This window comes from Echinops telfairi, unplaced genomic scaffold, assembly GCF_000313985.2.
Source record: "Echinops telfairi isolate 266 unplaced genomic scaffold, ASM31398v2 ScPeMD7_7469;HRSCAF=8507_1, whole genome shotgun sequence".
Taxonomy (NCBI): Eukaryota; Metazoa; Chordata; class Mammalia; order Afrosoricida; family Tenrecidae; genus Echinops; species Echinops telfairi.
This window is the reverse complement of record NW_022111373.1, coordinates 132,867,032-132,886,870: the sequence shown is the minus strand read 5'-3', so window position 1 is coordinate 132,886,870 and position 19,839 is coordinate 132,867,032. Positions and strand designations below refer to the sequence as shown.

The following is a 19,839-nucleotide window of genomic DNA, read 5'->3' as shown; positions in this document are numbered from 1 at the left end:
ATGAGGGCAACAAATGTATAGATGTGCTTTACACAATTGATCTATGTATTGTGATGAATTGTATGAGCCCCAATACATTGATTTTTAAAAAATAAATAAATTAAATAAATTTAAAAAATATATATTAAATGATCAAAGTATACAACTGACATGTATCTTTCATGATTTTAAGCCATGTGATGTCCCTTTCATGTGTTTGAAGAACTGTCTTTTGGTCTATACACAGGCTCAATATGTGAATAAGTTAGTAGTATGAAATTCCTACTCTTGTTAATGTTTACCATACTCTTTTTAAATTCCACATATGCATAAGTACTTATGAGGTAGTTTCAAAAAGTATGTGAGAAAATAAAATTCAAAGATATGCATATGCACATGTACACACATGTATATGCATACAACTTAACATATGTATTCAATATGTCCTTTAAAAGAAAAAAATAACTTTTTAGTATATCATCAGAAAACACATTTATTATAGAATTTTTAACTATACAAATTAAAAAACACAACTTTTTTATCTAACTGATAAATGCTGTCTTTTTTTAGGTCTAAGTCATCATATTCACTGAAACTAATTCTACTTTTGCATGTCTCATTTCTTATAGGAGTAGGTATAGTAAGTTAAATTTACGTGATTACCATTAAGACTATTATATATCCATATCCAAATGTAGGTTATATTTAGCTTCACATGGCATCATATCATCACATTGTCATTTCTATAAAATGCAATTGTCATATTTGATATATGAAGTACTTAAACGGAAGGGAGTTGTGATAAATGTATTCATAAAAGTATCATATCAACAATCTTAAATGACAATTGTGACTTTTTCTTAATGTCATTTAATTTTTATTTCAGAGTCCATGAGGACATTAAAGCTATCATATTATTTTTCCTGAAAAGAATCCCTCTTCCTATTCTTTTGAAAGAGATTTATGCTCTCTTCAAGGTGAAAATCATTTATGAAATTTGAAGATATTGCACTTCACATTAAGAAAGATATGAAGGTGCTCTTACAAATTAAGAAATATGTAGAAGAATGACTGTAATCAGAATTATGAGGGGAAATTTCATGCACTCTACCCTAGAAAGTGATTCTCATTAAAGAATCAGATCTGAATTTTTGTTCCTGGACACTTCCCTAACTAACCCCTGGAACACGAAGAGCCCACTTAACTGTGTCAAGCATCATTGCTCGCTATTATTTGAGTTTAGCAGAATGATTTCTTCATTTCTTTTTATATCAGCATTCTTCCCTGAACCTCTATGTGTGGTTGTCTTGTCTTTTCTTGTTGTGTTCATTTGCAGGCTTGACTATTTTTTGTTAATAAGGCTAGTTAGAATTAGTTGTCTACAGTCTACATTTATCAACTTACACACTCACAAGATGCAGTTATGAAGGCAGTGGGAACGCTATAATGTTATACCTCATTCCCAGCAGATTAAAAAGAGAAAGTTGTATATATTATGGCTTTCAAACTCACTGCCTTTAAAAGGATTTTGATTAATAGCAAGGGGTAGAACTGCCCCTGTGACTCTTCATGGGATTAGAGAGTGTCTCCTTTATTGAATGTAGCATGTGCTTGTTCTTAACTGCTGACCTTGCATTTACACATACAAGCCTAGCACATAATCAATACACTACCATAAGAAAAGATAGCATAAACACAAGAAATAGAATATGGGAAATATAATTACATAATCTTTCCAAAATATATTTATTAACTTCATACCAACATAAATTACCAATTTTCTCTTTAATATAACATAACCAAATTGTTACATATTATTGGTGGTAAATTATGTACTTTATCAAATGCATGGTGAGATATAATATGACCATCTTTGGGTCCAAGTAGCATTCTAACTCTACTTTTAACAGCACAGATTTTGTGGGTTACGCTTGAAGACCAGGATATTTTTAATATTCTTCACCAATATCACAACTCAAATGTACCAATTATTTTTAGATCTCCTTATTAATTTCTCAGCCAAACCAAAAAAATCAAATTCAACTGCTATCAAGTTTCAATTATTATCAAGTTGAAACCAACTTATAGTGACCACAAAGGACAGGGTAAAACTTGCCCCTTTGAGATTCAGAAACTAACTCTTTACCAGAGTAAAAAGCCAAGTCTGGTGGTTTCAAACTGCTGACCCTGCAGATAACTGGCCCAACTAGTTAACCACTATGCCAACAAGACATGCACATATGAAGTGGTTGTGAATACCATGGTATGGTCCAGGCAGACCTTAGTGTTTAAAGGGATATATTTGGCATTTAACATTTTAAAAAGATCTTGTAAGGTCACATATATTTAATGGATATATATATATATCCTATTTGCAGAAAAAAATAAGAAGTTGCATGGAGTGAGGTCAGGTGAATAAGACAGGCATGATTTTTGCCAAATATATATATATTTTAACAAATATATATATATGTTACATTTTTAAAGTTCTTATAATATATATTTTTGACATTACAAGATATTTTTAAAATGTTAAATACAATATATACGTATATAAATTTTGAGCCATGAGAACATAATCTGAAGAGCAAATAGGAAAGCTCAGAGAAGAAATTATGGAGTTGATATGAATACTATTGAAAATACAGGCACAATCCTCTTTAGAAGCAAGGATGACTGGACTTCTCATGTATCTTGGACATGTTTTCAGGAAGGACCAGTCCCTAAAGAAAGACATAATGCTTTGGAAAAGCGGGAGGAGCCGGGAAAAGGAGGAAGACCCTCAGTCAGCTTGATTGCCACAGTGACTACAGCCACGGGCTCAAGCATAGCATACATTGTGAGGCTGGCGATGGACAGGGCAGTGTCTCATTCTGTTGTACACAGGTTGATACAAGTTGGAACAGACCTGATGGCATCCAATGACAACAGCACCCATGGCAACAAGGTGATGCTTTCTAATACAGCGAACCCTCTTGAGTCTCAGAAACCCACAGGGACAGTGCTACTCTGTCCTCTGGGGATGCTAAGTGTCAGAACACGCTCGATGTCAGTGAGAGAGGAGGTATCTCAGTTTCAAGGAGAGAAATTCAGAAAGCATGAGCAAAGATGCAAATATATGTATATATATAATATATATTTTAAATAATAGAGAGTCCACACAGATATTTGTTTATGTGTATCTGTATACAAATACAATGGGAAACCCCAAATTAACTGAAATTATTTTCCGCAAAGCTATTCATTTAAAAAATTTTTACATAACAACCTTATTACCTTCAAAGTACTCTCCCTCACATAATATACTTGTCATATCTGTGATTCCTTTCTTGGAAACATATTCAAACTTATCTGTTTAGATGTCTAACAATACCTCCTGGATTTTGTCTTCACTTCTTCAATGTTGTCAAATCTGTCCTTTCATGTCCTTCTTTATTTGCAGGAAAAAAAAAAGAAGTTGCATGGAGTGAGGTCAGGTGAGTAAGACAGGCATGATGTTTTTGCCAAAAACCAGCACACTGAGATGGCTGCGTGAGCAAGTGCATTGTCTTGGTGGCAAAACCAGTCCCTCTGTCTGCCACAAGTCAGGCCTTGTTTGTTGTACACTGTTACGCTATCTTTTCAGATGCTCTAAATAGAAAGCTTGGTTAACAGTCTGACCTGGTGGAACAAACTCCAAATGCACAATCCCCCTCACATTCAAAACAAACAACTCCCCCCACCCCCACCAAAATGAGCATTGTCTTGATCTTTGATTTTTTTTATTTCACCTGATGAGCTTGGGGGGGGAGGGCAGGGGGGATGACAATGGTGACCATGGTCTCTTCCATTGGCTCGATAAATTTTTGCCTGTCTTCTTACCAGTAATGACCTTGGGGAAAATGTCTGGGTCGCTTGGAGCTGTTCTTTGAAAGCATGGTCATGTTTCCACTCAATGCTCTTTTCCCTGGTCATTGAGAACCAAGGAACAAATTTAGCAGGGACTCTTCTCATTCCTAAGTCTTCCATTAAAATTCACTGAACCAATCTTCAAGATAGTCCAGGTAACTTCCCCATCTCTTCAATGGTCTGTCATCTGTCTTCAAGGACAAGTGCACAGATTTTGTTGACATTTTCATCCCTTTGAGAAGTTGACAGACGTCCAGAATGATGTTGGTCATCAGTCAACATTTCACCTTTTTTGAAATAAAAAAAAATACTCATACACTTGAGTTGATCCCATAGTGCTGCCCTTGTAAGCTGTGTTCAACATCAGAAATGGACTATCACAAAAAATGAGTTTCAAGTGAAACTGCTTTTATGAAAACATAAAAAACAAACAAAGAAACCAAAAACAATCACTGTGACCACACAGAACCTTCCTAGGCTGCCAGAAGAAGCCAGCTCCTAGCACAATCACTATAGGTTCGATAGGCGCAATTGTACAGTGATAATAAGTAAATATTATAGTAAACTTATAGAGAGCATGAGAGATAAAAGAGATATATAGAAATAAATGGAGTCAGACACATTTCATGGTACCATGCCCACTTCAGCCCTGCTTGGTAATCCACGTGGAGGGAGAGAGAAATTTAATGCTCCCCAAGCTTTTATACTCTCTGGGGACGTTGGGGACATGCAAGCCCCCACATTACAGGTGAAGACATATGTCACAGGAAAGGGTTGTGCTACAGGTATTACAGTGATGGGAGGGGGTGATCTAGGGACATACACACTATAGAAGGAGGAGGGATTGGGGGTGTACATGCGGCAAGATGGGCGGATCCTAGATTTTTGGTAGCAGCTTAACTTGACTTTGGGTCTCCATAGGAATCATTATCAGTCGGGTGTGAACTCTGCCCACAGGAACCAAACTAATGGCCTTAGGCTCCAGAGAGAGGTAACCCATTGTCTCTAGCAGCAGGGAGTAGGGCTCGTGCAGCCTGGCAACTGATTGCCCTCAGGGGAGGAAGTGCCTGCGCACCTGACCTCCCCCCACACCAGGCAATGCCACTGGGCGCACTGACTCAGAGCAAGTTGATGGATACTTGCCTGGAGGTAAAAATGTGTACTATGAAAGCTCCCCCAAGAGGAGCTCTTTTTAGTTAATTTTTAGTTATTTTTTGGGTACCCCTCATATGTATATACATATATGAATACATATACATGTATACATGTAACATAATATATGTAGGGGACATCAAAACGTTTTAGGAAAAATCCCATCATCTTTTAATTCTATTCTCCTGCAAACATTGTAGAAAGCCTTTGTGCATATGTGTGCATCAGGAGAAGTAAAGCTAAGGAGTGGGAAGTACCAACAGTGATTTTAACCCAGATTTAATTATTATCAATAAACAAGCAAGGTTATTTATAGAGAAGATTTTTTTTTAATAAAAGTTTCACATAATTCTTACACCATGAAAATGGCTCTAAAAGCTTACAGGTTAGAGAGCACCTTCCTATAAAATACCACATTTGATTATTACGTATAAAGATGAAAAAGTACACTATGCTGCATCCAAGAAGTTCTTGGTGTATAGCTTATGCAAACACCTCAAGCAGGGACTCAAAGACTGTAAAGGTTTGTGGTCATGTGTTGGTTGTGCAAAGGCAGAACTTCAAAAACACCATTGCTCCAGGAGAGAAGAATGAGGCTTTCTATTCCTGTGAAAAGGCACATCCCTGGAACCACACAGAGGCAGCTCTACCGGGTCCTAAACTGTAAGCTATGGTCAAGTTAACGGTGATTAAAATCAACTCCACAGCAGTGAGCTGTTTCTGGTGTTTGTTTTGGAGAAGATAAAATAGAGAACTATAGCTTAGATGTGAGTCATCCACATTGTAAAGTCTTCAGACTTTGAGGTCTAGCTGTCTCCGTTGCCATTATTCAATTCTGCCCTGGAATCAGCTGCAGACAACACATGAAGGCATGAACAAGTAAATGCGACTGCTTTCCACACGGGTTCTTCTTGACAGACACTGACATATGAATTTCATGCAGTGTCCATATGTCACAAATGATTAGTTTTTCCAACTCTTGCAAACTATAGTAAAGGCGAGGCAATAGGCTGGTTTTGAGCCATGGATCATATTTTAACTGACTCAGTCTAAACCAGAGACCAAAACCTTCTAATGCACTTCAATGAGTAATAGAAATGTCAAATACTATTTCTTAGTATTGCAAAGGTTGGCAAAAAGGATTCAGGAAATTAAAGTGATTTACAAGAAGGAATCCAGAAATAAGTAGAGAAGCTGTAACTTAAATCAGCTCTTTATTCACTTATAATTCTGTCATTGGTTTCTCACGAAGAAACTGAGCCTATGTCATTGATAAACATCATGTAATATCTTACATAGCTATTCTTATTTCTGCTCGCATCCATTCCACATTTTCCAGCATTTGGAAAAGAAAAGTTTGTACTAGTTTTTATGTGCTTTTGACTAATTAGAATGTAATTTACTCAAAGAGGAGAGGAATTACATTCTCATTATCTACACTTCATTCTAATCCTTCAGTTATTCAAAAAAGACTTTTCATGCTTGATCAAATCCACTCTATATATCTATATCCATGTCAGTGTAGGCATTTCATCTTGAATTGGACACTGCATTGTAAAAAAACAAAAAACAAAAACAGAATGAAAAGATAATCGATTTTTCCTTGAACTTTTCAAAGGTGTCTTGTGTGTGTGTGTGCACGTGCGTGTGCGCTCACATACATAAGTGGGCATTCATTCCTCCTCAGCAATGACATCATTATGGCCCTGGAAACATGGATATTTAGGAGCGCACATATTGGCCAATGTCAATAAAAATGTTTCCTTCATATATTTGGCAAAATTATTGACTTGATCACTGCCTAAGAAATATAGAGAAATTGGCAAGTATCAAAATGAGCTAGAACTGTTATCAAAAGTCTTATAAATTGTCTAATGCACTAGATATAAAAAATAGCAACATTACCTCAAGGATAATATAAAATGAACTTAAGTAACTCATATTTAGATATATTCTCTTAATAGGAGAACCATATATCTTTAATGCTTTTGTTTTTGTTCACAAGAATCTCGTCGGGGTTTCTGTGTCAGTGAGGGACATGGAGAAGGGGAAATCCCATAACTTCAGAGGGGACTCTTACTGTGCCTATAATTGTAACAATTCCACCTTTCATTCAGCAGTATGGGTGAAGATACATGGCTGGTTCAATATGATTGTATTTGTATGCGTGAGATACAAATTCACTTTCTATGTAAAATGATGGCAACGGAGGCCATTCTTTATAGAAAAAGATAGATTGCTGATTTTTGCAGGAGTTTTCCCTATTGTTCATTCATTCGTTTATTTATTGCTTCATGTTTTATTTATGTCAGGATATGGCTGGCAGAAAGGTAAAGTAATTGGTAGAATTTTGTCAAAATCACCCATATAGACAGATACATAGCCAAGCACAAAAAATATGAGTGACAGAGCTCTTAGCCCAGCTGAGGAAGATAGGGATCCCTCTTAAGCATGGTGCCTGGGACCCCCACAATCCACACAGAGGAGAAGCATTACAGACCACCACCCACCCTCATTAGGAAGGGACTCCCAACCATGTGTGGGAAACACACCAGCCCAGATGTTGGCATGGAATCTCTCTACCAAGTAAGTCTTTACCCTTGACTTACATGAGATGGGACAAGGGGAAACGAGAGGGGTTTTGATTTCCGATTCTTATATTTCCTGTAAAATATTTTATTTGAATAGTTATAACATAGACAATGTGCATTCAAAATAGTGTTTTTATAAGAAAACTTTTTTTTTCTTGATTTATTCCTAAAAGGGAAAACAAAACAAAAAGTTATTCCCCTGCTTTTTAAGGATGAGAAAAAATAAAGAGGCAGGATTGGGACATTCATAACAAAAATATTTTCCTAACACAAATGCAAGCTATTTCCATTTGATTTCAGTACAATTGCTTTTGTTTACTCTATGGAATACTCTGTAGGGAGAAAAGAACAAAATGAAGGGACTCTTGGACACAGTTTCAGATGCATATAGGAAAATGCTAACATCATTGTTTCAGGTCTCCTTTGATTTGTAAGTTTCAATGCCATGTTTCTGCCTTGGACAAACATTGTAGCTGCAGCCCTGTCCTTTCTGGATGAGGGTTAGGACAGATGGTGTGTGATCCTGCACAGCCGACACATTAGGGAAGCTCCCTGGCTTGGGGGTGGACGATTTTTCAGTACTCACAGTCCTAAAGGGAGAATAAACAGTCAAGCAGGGAGATGGAAGCCAGCGAGCCTGCAGCCATGTAGGATCTATTGCGGTGCTTGCTGTTTCTCCCATAGGTACTGAGCAAATACATGGAGTGTAATTTCTAATCGCTTTACTTATAGGTACCATGAGCATAGTTTAAATGTGACTCCTTCCAGAGATCAGTAATTAATCAGAGGAACGATTCTCCATGCTGACTCTATTCTTTACCCTAGTGTCTAGAGGATCCAGGCTGAACCTCCCTCTCATTACTTATTGATGAAATGGTGTGTGGCCACGCACGACTTTGAGCTGCACAAGGGAGAGGGTGTATCCAGCTGCACAATAGCCCAAGGCTGATGTGATTAAGACAGAGGTCAGACATACCTTCATTCTCCCACCATCTTCTTTACCGTGGTCTGATAGCAACCATCTTCCCAAGTCTTCTGCTTCATGGGTGGGTTCAACAATCCATTGAAATTGCCGCACAGCAGTCGACGACAGCACTCAAGATTATGGGGGTTTATTAGGGAGATTCATATGTTTTGAAATGTTAAAGTTACAGTTTTTGTTTTTGTTTGTTTGGTTTTTGTCTGAAGTGCCTCTTCTCAGCCAGGCTGGTACATGCATCTCTTTGTAGTCCTCAGCCTGTCAGCACATGGCCCCTTGACTTCTGCCCTGCTCGGGAGGATGTTCCCTTGCCCCATTCATGTTGATACATGCTCAAAGAGCACTGTCCAGCAAGCTAGCCTGCTGCCTAACGGCACTCAGCTGCACACCTTCTGTGGGTCAGTCTGTCTCAAGGTCTTTGCTGTCACTGCTTGTTTCTTCAGGTATCTATCCCAGCTCAGCACAATTCCTCTTCCCCTGGTCCCTGGATGCCCTCTTCCTGCTTCTATGATGCCTCAATTTAAACTCAGTAGGATGGAAAGACTAGCTTCAAGTTAGAGTCCTCTACACCTGACTTGAACGATAGCACCGAGTCATTGGATAGGAGCTACAAAGACTATGAATGAAGCAGCCATGGCAAGTAATCTTACCACCCTCCCAAAAATGACAATACACTTCAAGCATGTTTGTAAGCAAATGCATTTCATTCTGTATTGTTGAGTTAAAAAAATGATCTCAAATAATGGATACTTTTCTCAACTTCAATATTTTAAGCTTTTTAAATAAAGTATAGCAAGTCAATATTTAAAAGGTTCCATCCCTTTTCAATATGGAATAATTTGAAGAATGGGAAAAATATACCAGTGTTTTCAAAGGTTGTTTTCCATCAGAATTCAGCTTCTTTAATGGTTAGAAATATATTAAATTCTATGGTAGGGTGTCTTCCTTTCCGTCTCATTTGCATTAGATAAATTACTTGTAAATATCAAGATTCCACTAAGACATGCTTTGAGTTTCAACATGCCTTTATCATAATAAAAATAAGAAATTGCTAAATGTTGTATTCAATGGAGCTTTTTCCTGTTACACATGAGTACTATATAGTGGTAAATAACAGTCCCCTGGTATGTATGGACCAATGTTTAGAAAGATGTGATACAACTGGTAATGTCTGTTTCCAATCTTTATGTAAACTGCTCAAAAAAAGTAAGAGTTTTCTATAGCATAATTCACTACCATTAAATATTGTTTCCCTACTCCACATTCATTTCATCCTGAGATTCCCTACAGGATGAAAAACAAACAAACAAGCAAAAACAATAACCCCCCCCCCAACTTACCTTTCCAACATATTGTGGATCTGGTCCCATATGTTCTTCTAAAACAAAGAACTGATTCCACACCCATCCTCTTTTGGGCCGATGGTGGACTTCGGTTTCTCCTTCAATGTGTTTGGTTTGGTTTTTGGTCACCTTGATGGAGCTGTGGTGAGCAGTCCCAGAGCACCTCTGAACAAAACAGAGACACACCAGGACTGGACAGATGCAAGATGTGCCCGTGATTTTCATTGTCAGATACCTGTCCGGTTCACCGTTGTCTTTCTGTTCTTGTCAGCACAAATGCCTAGTGAGCATTTAGGAGAGAAGCCAACGACTCTTTTGGAAGAACAGTCCAAAGTAAATTGTTTAATGTGTCCATGATTTAACTGCCCATCAGGGAAGGGTCAGACTACATTTACATCCTGAATCACTCGGAGAATCAAAGTTGCAGTTTTCTGAATCCAAGTGTTCACAGTAGGTAGACCAGGCCAACCATTTTCCACCTAATGGAAACAGAGAAAGTTGCATTAATTATGAAATATGGTAATTTTAACATGGTAAAACTATGAATGCAAACTATTATTTTGCAATGTGATGTTGGTAGGCAAAGACCACATGAAAATTATCTTTGAAATTCACATCCAGCACACACAAAAAAACTGGATATTCACTAGAGCTTTCATATCTAGACTTTCAAATTTGAATTATAAAGAGGTCTTTTGCAACCACCAGAATGACACTCCAGGAAACATTTAAATACTCAGAAAATGACCATGAGTATGTGCCGGGCTGCTATGGAGGTTCAGAGAACGAGCACTCTATTGGGAGTACCATTCAAAATGCAAAGATAGCTATTTATTTATTTTTGATGTGTGAGTTTGCTGTTAGTGTTCTGTTTTATATTTTGCTTCAGGTGTGTTTTCAGGTGTAATCCTAATCCTCCACACATGTGGCAAAATGGGTAACCTTCTGCATCATAACCACGGAACTTCCATACAATACCCGAATCCCAGCACCACAAGTCACCACAACAATCAAGTGTCATAAGTACTTATACTATTTAGTAGTTAAAACACACAAAAAGGAAGAAGCTGATTTAATAAGATATAGAGAACTGAAAAATACTCAAGGCAAGGAGGAATATAAAAGTCAATTGGCTACATTATACTTTGCATAGATTTTGATAACGTCCAAACTCACTGCCATCAAGTCAATTTTGACTCAGAGTGACCCCATAAGAGAGAGGAGAATTGCTCCTGTGGGTTTCTGAAGCTGGCAGTAGCAGAAAGCCTCATCTTTATCCCTCAGCACTGCTGGTGGATTAGAACTGCTGACTTTGGTATTCCTAATCCAATATGTTACCACACACCACCAGGATACTTGCATATAGGTAACACCAATTTTCCATTTTGGCAATACATTACTAGGATTGATCTTTAGCCGCATTAGGAAGAAACAATAGGGGAAGGGAGGCATAATGTAAAAAGTAGAAGTCAAAGTGCTCAAAGGTTTCAATGCAATTAAACAGCAACGGAAAACTCGCGACATGTTGCTAGGAACACAAAGACCAATTTGCAAATAGCAATTTGCAAATAGCAAGGTGGTTCTGGAAACAAAATAAACAAACAAACAAGTTTATTTAAAACAACTGAAAAATTGCAGCAATCATTGCTATTGTGTGTGTGTGTATGTGAATGTGCATTTAGAAAATGTATTTTAATTTTAACAGTATGGCTGTTCCATCTAGTATTAAAAAGTGTGTGGCTGACCAAATAATCAACACAGATATGAAGTCTTATGTGAATATTTTCATATCATTACTAGGTGTTTATTATGACAATACAATTGAATTAAAAAAATAATTATAAATAACCAGTCATGATATTTTATAACACTTAAGAAAAGATGCAAATGTGAAGGAAAATATCATTTGGTACATTGAACCAAAGCATTTCTCTATCAAGGATTATCATAAAGATCATCATAAGAGTTGTCTGAGAATTGCACTGAATTGTAACTATAATTTCATTTTAATCGCCTAAGAAAAATATTTCGCAGTGTTAAATACTTTGTAGAAACAAAGACAATTTGTTCACTGATTTAATCCAAATAGCTCAAAATCTGTCCAAATATCTAAAAGAAACCAATACCATTCTTGCTCTGATATTTTAAAAACACTGGGGAAGTTTAGGAAATGCAATTTTTGTTCACTTTTTCCAACAAATTACTTACTAGTATCAACTTACTAGTATAATCCAACAAATTGCTTACTAGTATAAACTTACTAGTATAGTCCTACTTAGTGGATCTCACTTTTTTCATTTGCTAAAATAAAGGGATCGAATAACTTTTAATATTTCTTCCACTTTAATAAATTATTTGCATGATTTTCTTTTTATGCCAAAAGATTCCTTATTTTGAAGTCATGAAACTGAGAAAAGCAAAAAAGTTCATCTGGCCTTTCTTTCAGCAGTCACGTCGATTAAGATACAAAAAGGTGTTGTTATCTTAATGCTTTCACACCATTTAGTGTGATTTTCAAATGAAATTAACATCTTTGCCCTTTATGCTAAGTTGTTTAACGAAGCATAATTTATGAGTGGAAGGTGGAGAAAACTTTTTTTGTAGTGCACTCCAAATATGTAGAATGAGCATTTTCTTTACACTAATGGTTATGTGTGGCATCCAAAAAATAGAGAAATATATTTTAAGTCACATACGTAGTGTGCTCATAAGTTCCTTGATTGACACTTAGAAGCTACAGATACAACTGTAGAATGGAAGTGCAAATGTGAGCATCAATACTGTGGTCTCACATAGAATTCCACTATTCTAAAATAAAGGATGAAGGAATTCCAAAAAGTTCAGCCCTAAAAGATCACAAAGAATGACAATGTAAATAATATAAGTAATAAGTGAAAGTTCAGGGCAATACCATTGAAGACAAGTTGCACCTGTTTCACCACCTGTTTTTTAGTAACTCACTGCCACAATTTCGATTCCAACTCCTAGTGGCCCAACCACAGGAAAGAGGAGAACCGTCCCTATGGACAGTCTAACTCTTCACTGGAGCCGAGAGCCAGGTCTTTCCCCTGAGGAGCTAGTGGTTGTTTTGACTACGGATCTTGTGGTGGTCAACCCAGCACACAGCACGATGACATTGGGGCTCCCAGTTTGGAATAAGAAGTATCAAACATTCTTCACAGAACTGCTAATAGAAACCTAATGAACAACAGAATTTTCAAATTTCTTAAGGTATTCTTTTTTCAAAATGTTCCAAATGCTTAAGGCTTTTTTCCTTCAATTTTACAGAATTCCTATTTAAGTTAATCTCTTCTTACAGTTGCCTATAAGTGGCAAAATGAAATGACAGTCCCTTTGACATATTCTTTAGAAATCTTTCCTCGGCCAGATGTACAACTTTATCACTTATAAAGTCTGCCTTCCACCATTTGAGCATAATCTTTTCAGTTTCTTGTGACTACATCAAATGCATTGGCCTTGTTTTACCCATTATCCAATCATATTTACTAACACCTACACATTTATTAAAATATTGCTGATAACACATGTATATAATCTAAAATGATACTGGTATTCTCTACAGCTTTTCTCCTTTCCTCTGTGGCACCACAAGAATTGTTTTAGATACATAATTTTTCTAATAATATCTTGAGGGAAATCCAAGATCTTTTGTTAGCCACCTGAAAACTCTTCAAATCTCCACTCATGATCCAATTCCCAAACCATTTCCATATGTAGGACGCAATTAGAGGAGTTCCTCACCCTGGTCTCAAATTCTGATCTAATGCAGAAATACCACGAGGGAATGACTTTCACAAGCGAAATCTATTATCTCAGTTTAGAAAGCTAGGAATCCCCAGGCACCTGCACGAGGGGAAAACACTGTTTCTATGGTCGTTGTCCCCTTTCCATTGTTGAGGGGTTGCCATTCCATGTGTTTTAGCATCGGTTTTCCTAGGTGGGAGAGGTTCTAGGCACAAGGACAATGATTCCAAGAGGGAACACTCTTCTCCCAACTATTATTTCTTGGTTTTAGCAAGAGTCCCCCTCTCTGTTCTCTTCTTTCTCATTTTCATGTCTCGTCACACAAAAGGGGTGGCTCAAGGGAAGGTTCCACTTGAGGAAGAGTGTTGACTTAGTTAGGGTGAGACTTGAATCATGTTCTTTGTTTTCGCTGTGCTTCAAGATAGAAGCCAACATAAGCCTCCTTCATTTACACATAGAGGCTAAGTATATTATGAGATGGAAGACGATGCACAATATTCAGAAGCCTACTCAAGTAGGCACACATTTTGGGGACCCAATTCAATCCATCAGGAGGGAGATGAAGCTGTCTCTACTTGTGAAGGTTTATAGTCTTAGAAACCCACAGGAACAGTTTTACTCTGTCCAGAGGGTCACTATGATTTTAAATGGACTCAATGACACTGAGTAAACTCAATCCAAGACATACATTTTTGTTTTGTATGTTGTATATACACAGCTCAATCTATAACACTGCCCATGGGAGTTTTTCCTGTAACACCAGCTTGAAAGAATGACTTAAACATTATAGATGACACCAATACAAGCTAATATCCTGAAGGTGAAAATAAAGTTATTAAAATATGTATTATACCTGAGAAAAGATGTCATTGTATATACATAGCCTAGAATTCAGACATAATACAACTTTAATTTCTTTTTAAAATATGCCTTGTGGTGGCTTCAAATAAATCATTATGGAAAGGTTAGTTCCAATTTCTCCAAAATGAGTCATTTCCACATAAAGAGCAGCCTAGTAATTTGATGGATATGAAATCTGACAGCTGGGAAATCCCTCTGTGTTCAGCGAGCACCGTGCTCTTATGGGCATGAACGTGTCCACCAAACACATCCTTCTATTTTGTCCCATGAACAAAAAGCACACATTCTCATGGTACTTCATCTTCCTTGATAATTTCCATTTCAGCTGCACTTATTTTATGCACAATCTGATCAATTTCTGACCAGTAATATGCAATGTTAGCCTAGAAATCGGTCAAATCAACCTTTGTATTTTTTTTAAGCAAGTAAACAGGATCTAATGTCCCTGATGGGTATGGAGAATTAAAGGTTTTACTCACAAAGTAAAATCAATACAGTATTTCCAAACACAATTTTCAAAAGTGGAAAATAAAAGCAAAGAAAGCATTTTTTATTTTTAGTTTAGGCAAACAAGAAACATTCTCCATACTTTTTTGGAGTCCAAGCACCAAGAGGCATAAGAAAACCCAGCCAATGGGCCGAGTGACAGGCAAGCATGTCTGTGGTAAACATGAGTATCCTATTATTTGCTAATGGGTTTTCTCAGCACTCTGGGAAGGAATGACTACACTGAGGAACTCTAAATGGCTAATGATTTAATCTTGGGCGATGGGAGTAACTCAAAGTAAACAGGAAAAGTAATTTGGGAAACAATACAAAGTTATTAAATCATAAATTCAAGGGATTTCATAGCTGAAAATGCTCAAAGATAATTCAATAAAAAATCTTTGTTCATAAGTGAGAAAGCTGAAGTTCAACGAATAAAGAGTCCAGGCAAGCTTAATAGTTTTCTGCAAAATGAACATGAGAGGTCAAGTCACCTTAGTCCCAGGAGTATTATTAACTCTACTACTGGAGAGGGAGTAGTTATGGAAACAAGCGTAAAAGCCCCTCAAATCAACATTGGATCAATTAGATTAAGAACAGAGCAGAGGAGAAAGGTCTACGTTACACATTATTGCATTATTGCATTTGGAAACTACTTTTTTAGATAGTATTATTATAGTAATGCTCTTCATCAGCTTTTTTTTTTTCCTTTTGGTTTGTTTTCAGATAACCAAAGACAATTTTGGAAAATAGTATGTGTGTGTGTGCCGTTTGAAGGGTATGTAGCCATACATTGATACGACGTATGAGGCACGTATGAGACATAGATGGCACTGCCATCTATAACCCTCACCAAAGGACTTTGTAACTCTTACCAGATGACTAGGTGGAAGCACGCAAATAAAATGTATGGGGATTCAGTGTGTGGACTGGTCATTTGAGTCATTCTGCAGGATAGAAAGTGAGCCATTCTAAAACAGAAACATATGGCATCTCCTGGCCTGCCAAAAAGAAGAGCTATGAGCAGAATTTGTCATTTGGACCCTGAGACCCCTGTGTAGAGAGTCTCTCAGTAGAGCTGGCGGTAGAGGGAGGGCAACAAGGAGCATGAGACAAAGCAGCAAGTTTCCTGACCCAAAGAATGAGTAAAATCATTAACCTACATTTCAGAGTGAGTTGCTCTTTGGGCTTGAGTAGCCCTAAAGAAGTTCTAGAATATGTGTCCAAGCTGAGTAACGGCTAAAGGGGCCAAGTGGCTGTTAGACCAAAGCACGGAGAGAAGTGTGCCTGCTGGCAGGACTGAACAGAGACACCAAGGACAGAGCACTATATTCTTAACAATTTTATCTTGAATTATAATCCATTAAGTAGCTTGGTAAACACCAGAATTGTGACTCTTGTCTGTGTATTGTTCTGTGTGAACCTTGCAATGCACTATCAGACTTAGAAGAGTCATGGTCGGGGTGGTTTGTGTTAGAATTGGGGAGAAGAGTGGCGGGCAGAGGCATCACCTTTGGGACGAGGTCAGGCAAGGTCTCTGTGGAATTTTGGCAGAGCATAAGACGCATAATTGGGAAGAAATCATGACCAAAGGAGACCCTGCAATCAGGAACATCACGAGGGCATCACCCAGGAAAATGGTACTCCAGAAAGTCTCTCACTGGACTATCTGGTACAGTTGCTAGACCACTCCCTCTATGTAGGGATCCTTGATAGCTTTGCCACTGTTTTTACAGAAATTCTCAACTCTCACCATATCCACCCATGATTATCAAGGGAGTTAGAGACTGTTTGACACATATATGCCATTGCCAAAAGGTCTAACGAAACGAATGTGTAAGAATGTATCTTCCACAAGATAATGACGGGAGTGGATGCTCTCCTTTATTCCCCCTGCCACAGCGCCCCTGAAGAATAGCAAAGGAACACAGACTGAGTGCTCAAGACTCTGGAGCAGCTGCATTAAGGGGGAGTTTGGATGAGTTTAGAAGCAGTGGAGAGGTATGGCAGGAATGACCAAGAACCTGAGAAAGTCTACCTGCTGACGTCTCACGTGTTCACTCTGCACAGCCCTTTTGGAATGAGGTTGGATAACATCTAAAACCAGGAACAAGGACAGGGAACCAAATTAAGGAATATGTAGGAAAAATATGTCTCACATATAAGACAAGGGCATTAATAAGCTGCACAGTTGAGAGGTAGAGTGAATCTCATATATGCCCATGACAGATAGATGCTTCGGTCAAGAACTGCAAGGATATTGGGTAAAGGGAATACTTTATATGAACAGCTGAGAGGGAAATGGTTGACTGTCTATAGTGAGGCATCATGGGGAATTCCTTAGAGGAGTGAGGGAAAATCTCCAAAGTCCTCCATTGGTTAGCCATTTACCACCACTCACCTCCATGTCTGAAACCAACAAAGACCTTTCCCCTCTGGACAGAGTACAACTACCCTTTTGGGTTTCCCAGATTGTAGCTATTTTCAGGAGCAAAAGCTTTATCTTTCTCCACTGGAGCAGCTGGGGGATTGTAGCTGCTCATGTTGGGGTTAGCAGCCCAACATATATGCCCCAGAACTTCGGAAACAGAAAAAGTAGTACTCAGAGGGAACTTTATAACAAGAAATTCCATGCTTCCATTAACAAATAAGAGCAAAAGATATGTCTAAGCTTCAAGCAACAACTTTAATAAAATCGAGCAAAAGGAGGAAAAGCATAAATGAAACGAAATTAAAAGGCAACTGCCATCAAGTAAATGCTAACTTCTAGGAGCCATAGACCGGAGTAGAATTGCTTTCTAGTTTCTGAAGTTATAAATACTGGAGTAGATAGCCTCATCTTTCTCTCACAAAAAAAGTAAAAGCTACCAGGGGTGTAAAAAGATATAAAAAAAATCAGGGAAAAGATAAAATAGAAAAACAGCAGAAAGAATAAATTGTAAAAAAAGAGCTGATTCTTTCAAAGGACCAATAAAATAGCAAACCACTGACAAGTTCTATACAATATGCAAGCAACAGCCAGTAAATGAATAAAACATATAGAAGTGGTAAATAAGCAAATTATAAAATACCATATTAGTATTATTTTAACCGAACAAACATAAAAATAGTTCAGAATAATTTATTATGAAAATTTATTGTCCAGCAAATCCATTGCTATTATTGTTAGGGGACATCAAGCCAGTTCTGACCCACAGAAACATTATGTACACTAGAATTGAACACTGCCTGGTCCTGGCCTTTCCTCACAAATACTGAAGCAAATTAGAAAACCTAAATGAAATGAACAAATTCATAGGTGCATATTACCTACCAAAACTAACACGGAGGTAGAAAATTTAATCAGACTATTACAAATCAAAAGATAGCAGATGTCCTCAAAAGCTAACAAACAAACAAACAAAACACCAAAAGCAATTTTAAAAAGCAGAGGACCAGATAGCTATACTGGAGAATTCTGCCAAACATCAAGAGAAAGAGTAGACAGCAACACTCTCAATCTCTCCACAAACACTACTGACTTTCTATAAAGCCTGCATAACCTTAATAATTAAACACCATCACACACACACAACAAAACACCAAAACTACACACCAGTATCCCTTGTGGAAATAGAACCAAATATAGTCAACACATTTCTAGCTATTAGATTTGAGCAGCATATAAATAGCACCATACACTGGATCACAAAGGATTTATACCAGGATTACAAGAGTAAATCAGCATTAGAAATTGAATCAATATAATCCACCATATAAATAAAACAAAACAAAAACAGAAGACCATGTAAACTGATAGAGGAAAGGCATTCAGTACAATTCAACATTCTCTCTAGGAAAAAAATACAACAAAAATTAAACAGAATAAGACCCATTTCTAAACATAAAGATGCATATGCCAAAAAATACAAAACCTTATATGTATAACCAATAATAGTTTCATACATTGAGCATTAAAGACTGAATACCAAAGGAAGTATGGGTTGACATCAAAGATACCATGCATATAAACAACAAAAAAGTGGTATTAAAAATAAAAAAGGGATCAGAAGAAAGAAAAGATCAAAATCAAAGATAATAAGGGATTTTGAAACCAGATCCTGGATGTCAATGTAGGCTAAAGTAAATGAACGCACTAGCAAAGTAGAAAAGCGAAGGAGAAGATTGCAGAGAATGGCTAGAGAAAAGAGTAAAGTATTATCATGAAATGTACAAGTACCTGCTGTTATAAAATCAAGTGGGAAGAACACACAGCATTTCTCAAGCAGAAATAAGTGAATAAAAAATTGAAGTCTCAATTTGCTGTCTTGAAGAATTCTATAGTAAGAGCTCAGGTGCCTTTGTGAGCTAGGCATTGGCCTGACAATAACTAGGCTGCCAGTCTGAACCCACCAACTTCTCCAGTGTGAACAATTAGGTATTTCTGCCTCCATAGAGATTTACAGCCTAGATTCACAGAAATTGTACTCTGTCCTCTGGAGTCAAGATAACTTGAATGTACTCAATAGCAATGGATTAGTTGATGTTCAATTTATGGGGGCAAAATCTTTAAAAATGCAGGAAACATCAAAAAAGATAGAATTAAAAAAATCACCTTATATGTGTGTGAAAGTTAGACAATAAGGAACACGAAAGAAAAAAAATACATATGTAAATTATGTTGGTGGGAAAGAATACATAAGGCCCTGAGGAGTGTAAGAAGAATGAGCATATCTCTAGTGGATGAAGTACATCTGTAGTGGATGAAGAACATCTATAGTGGATGAAGTACATCTGTAGTGGATGAAGTACATCT

General features: G+C 37.2%; 1 protein-coding gene across 4 annotated transcripts in view; it reads right to left on the bottom strand.

The window, feature by feature from the left end:
- CDH18 (cadherin 18) overlaps positions 1-19,839 on the bottom strand; it is a 653,448-nt gene that overhangs the window by 369,585 nt on the left and 264,024 nt on the right. For all 4 annotated transcript variants that reach the window (XM_045285189.1, XM_004698093.2, XM_013008043.3 and 1 more), the window contains exon 2: positions 9,930-10,411. In XM_045285189.1, the coding sequence (XP_045141124.1) occupies positions 9,930-10,157 (228 nt within the window). In that variant the 5' untranslated portion in view covers positions 10,158-10,411. The remainder of the gene's footprint in view (positions 1-9,929; positions 10,412-19,839) is intronic.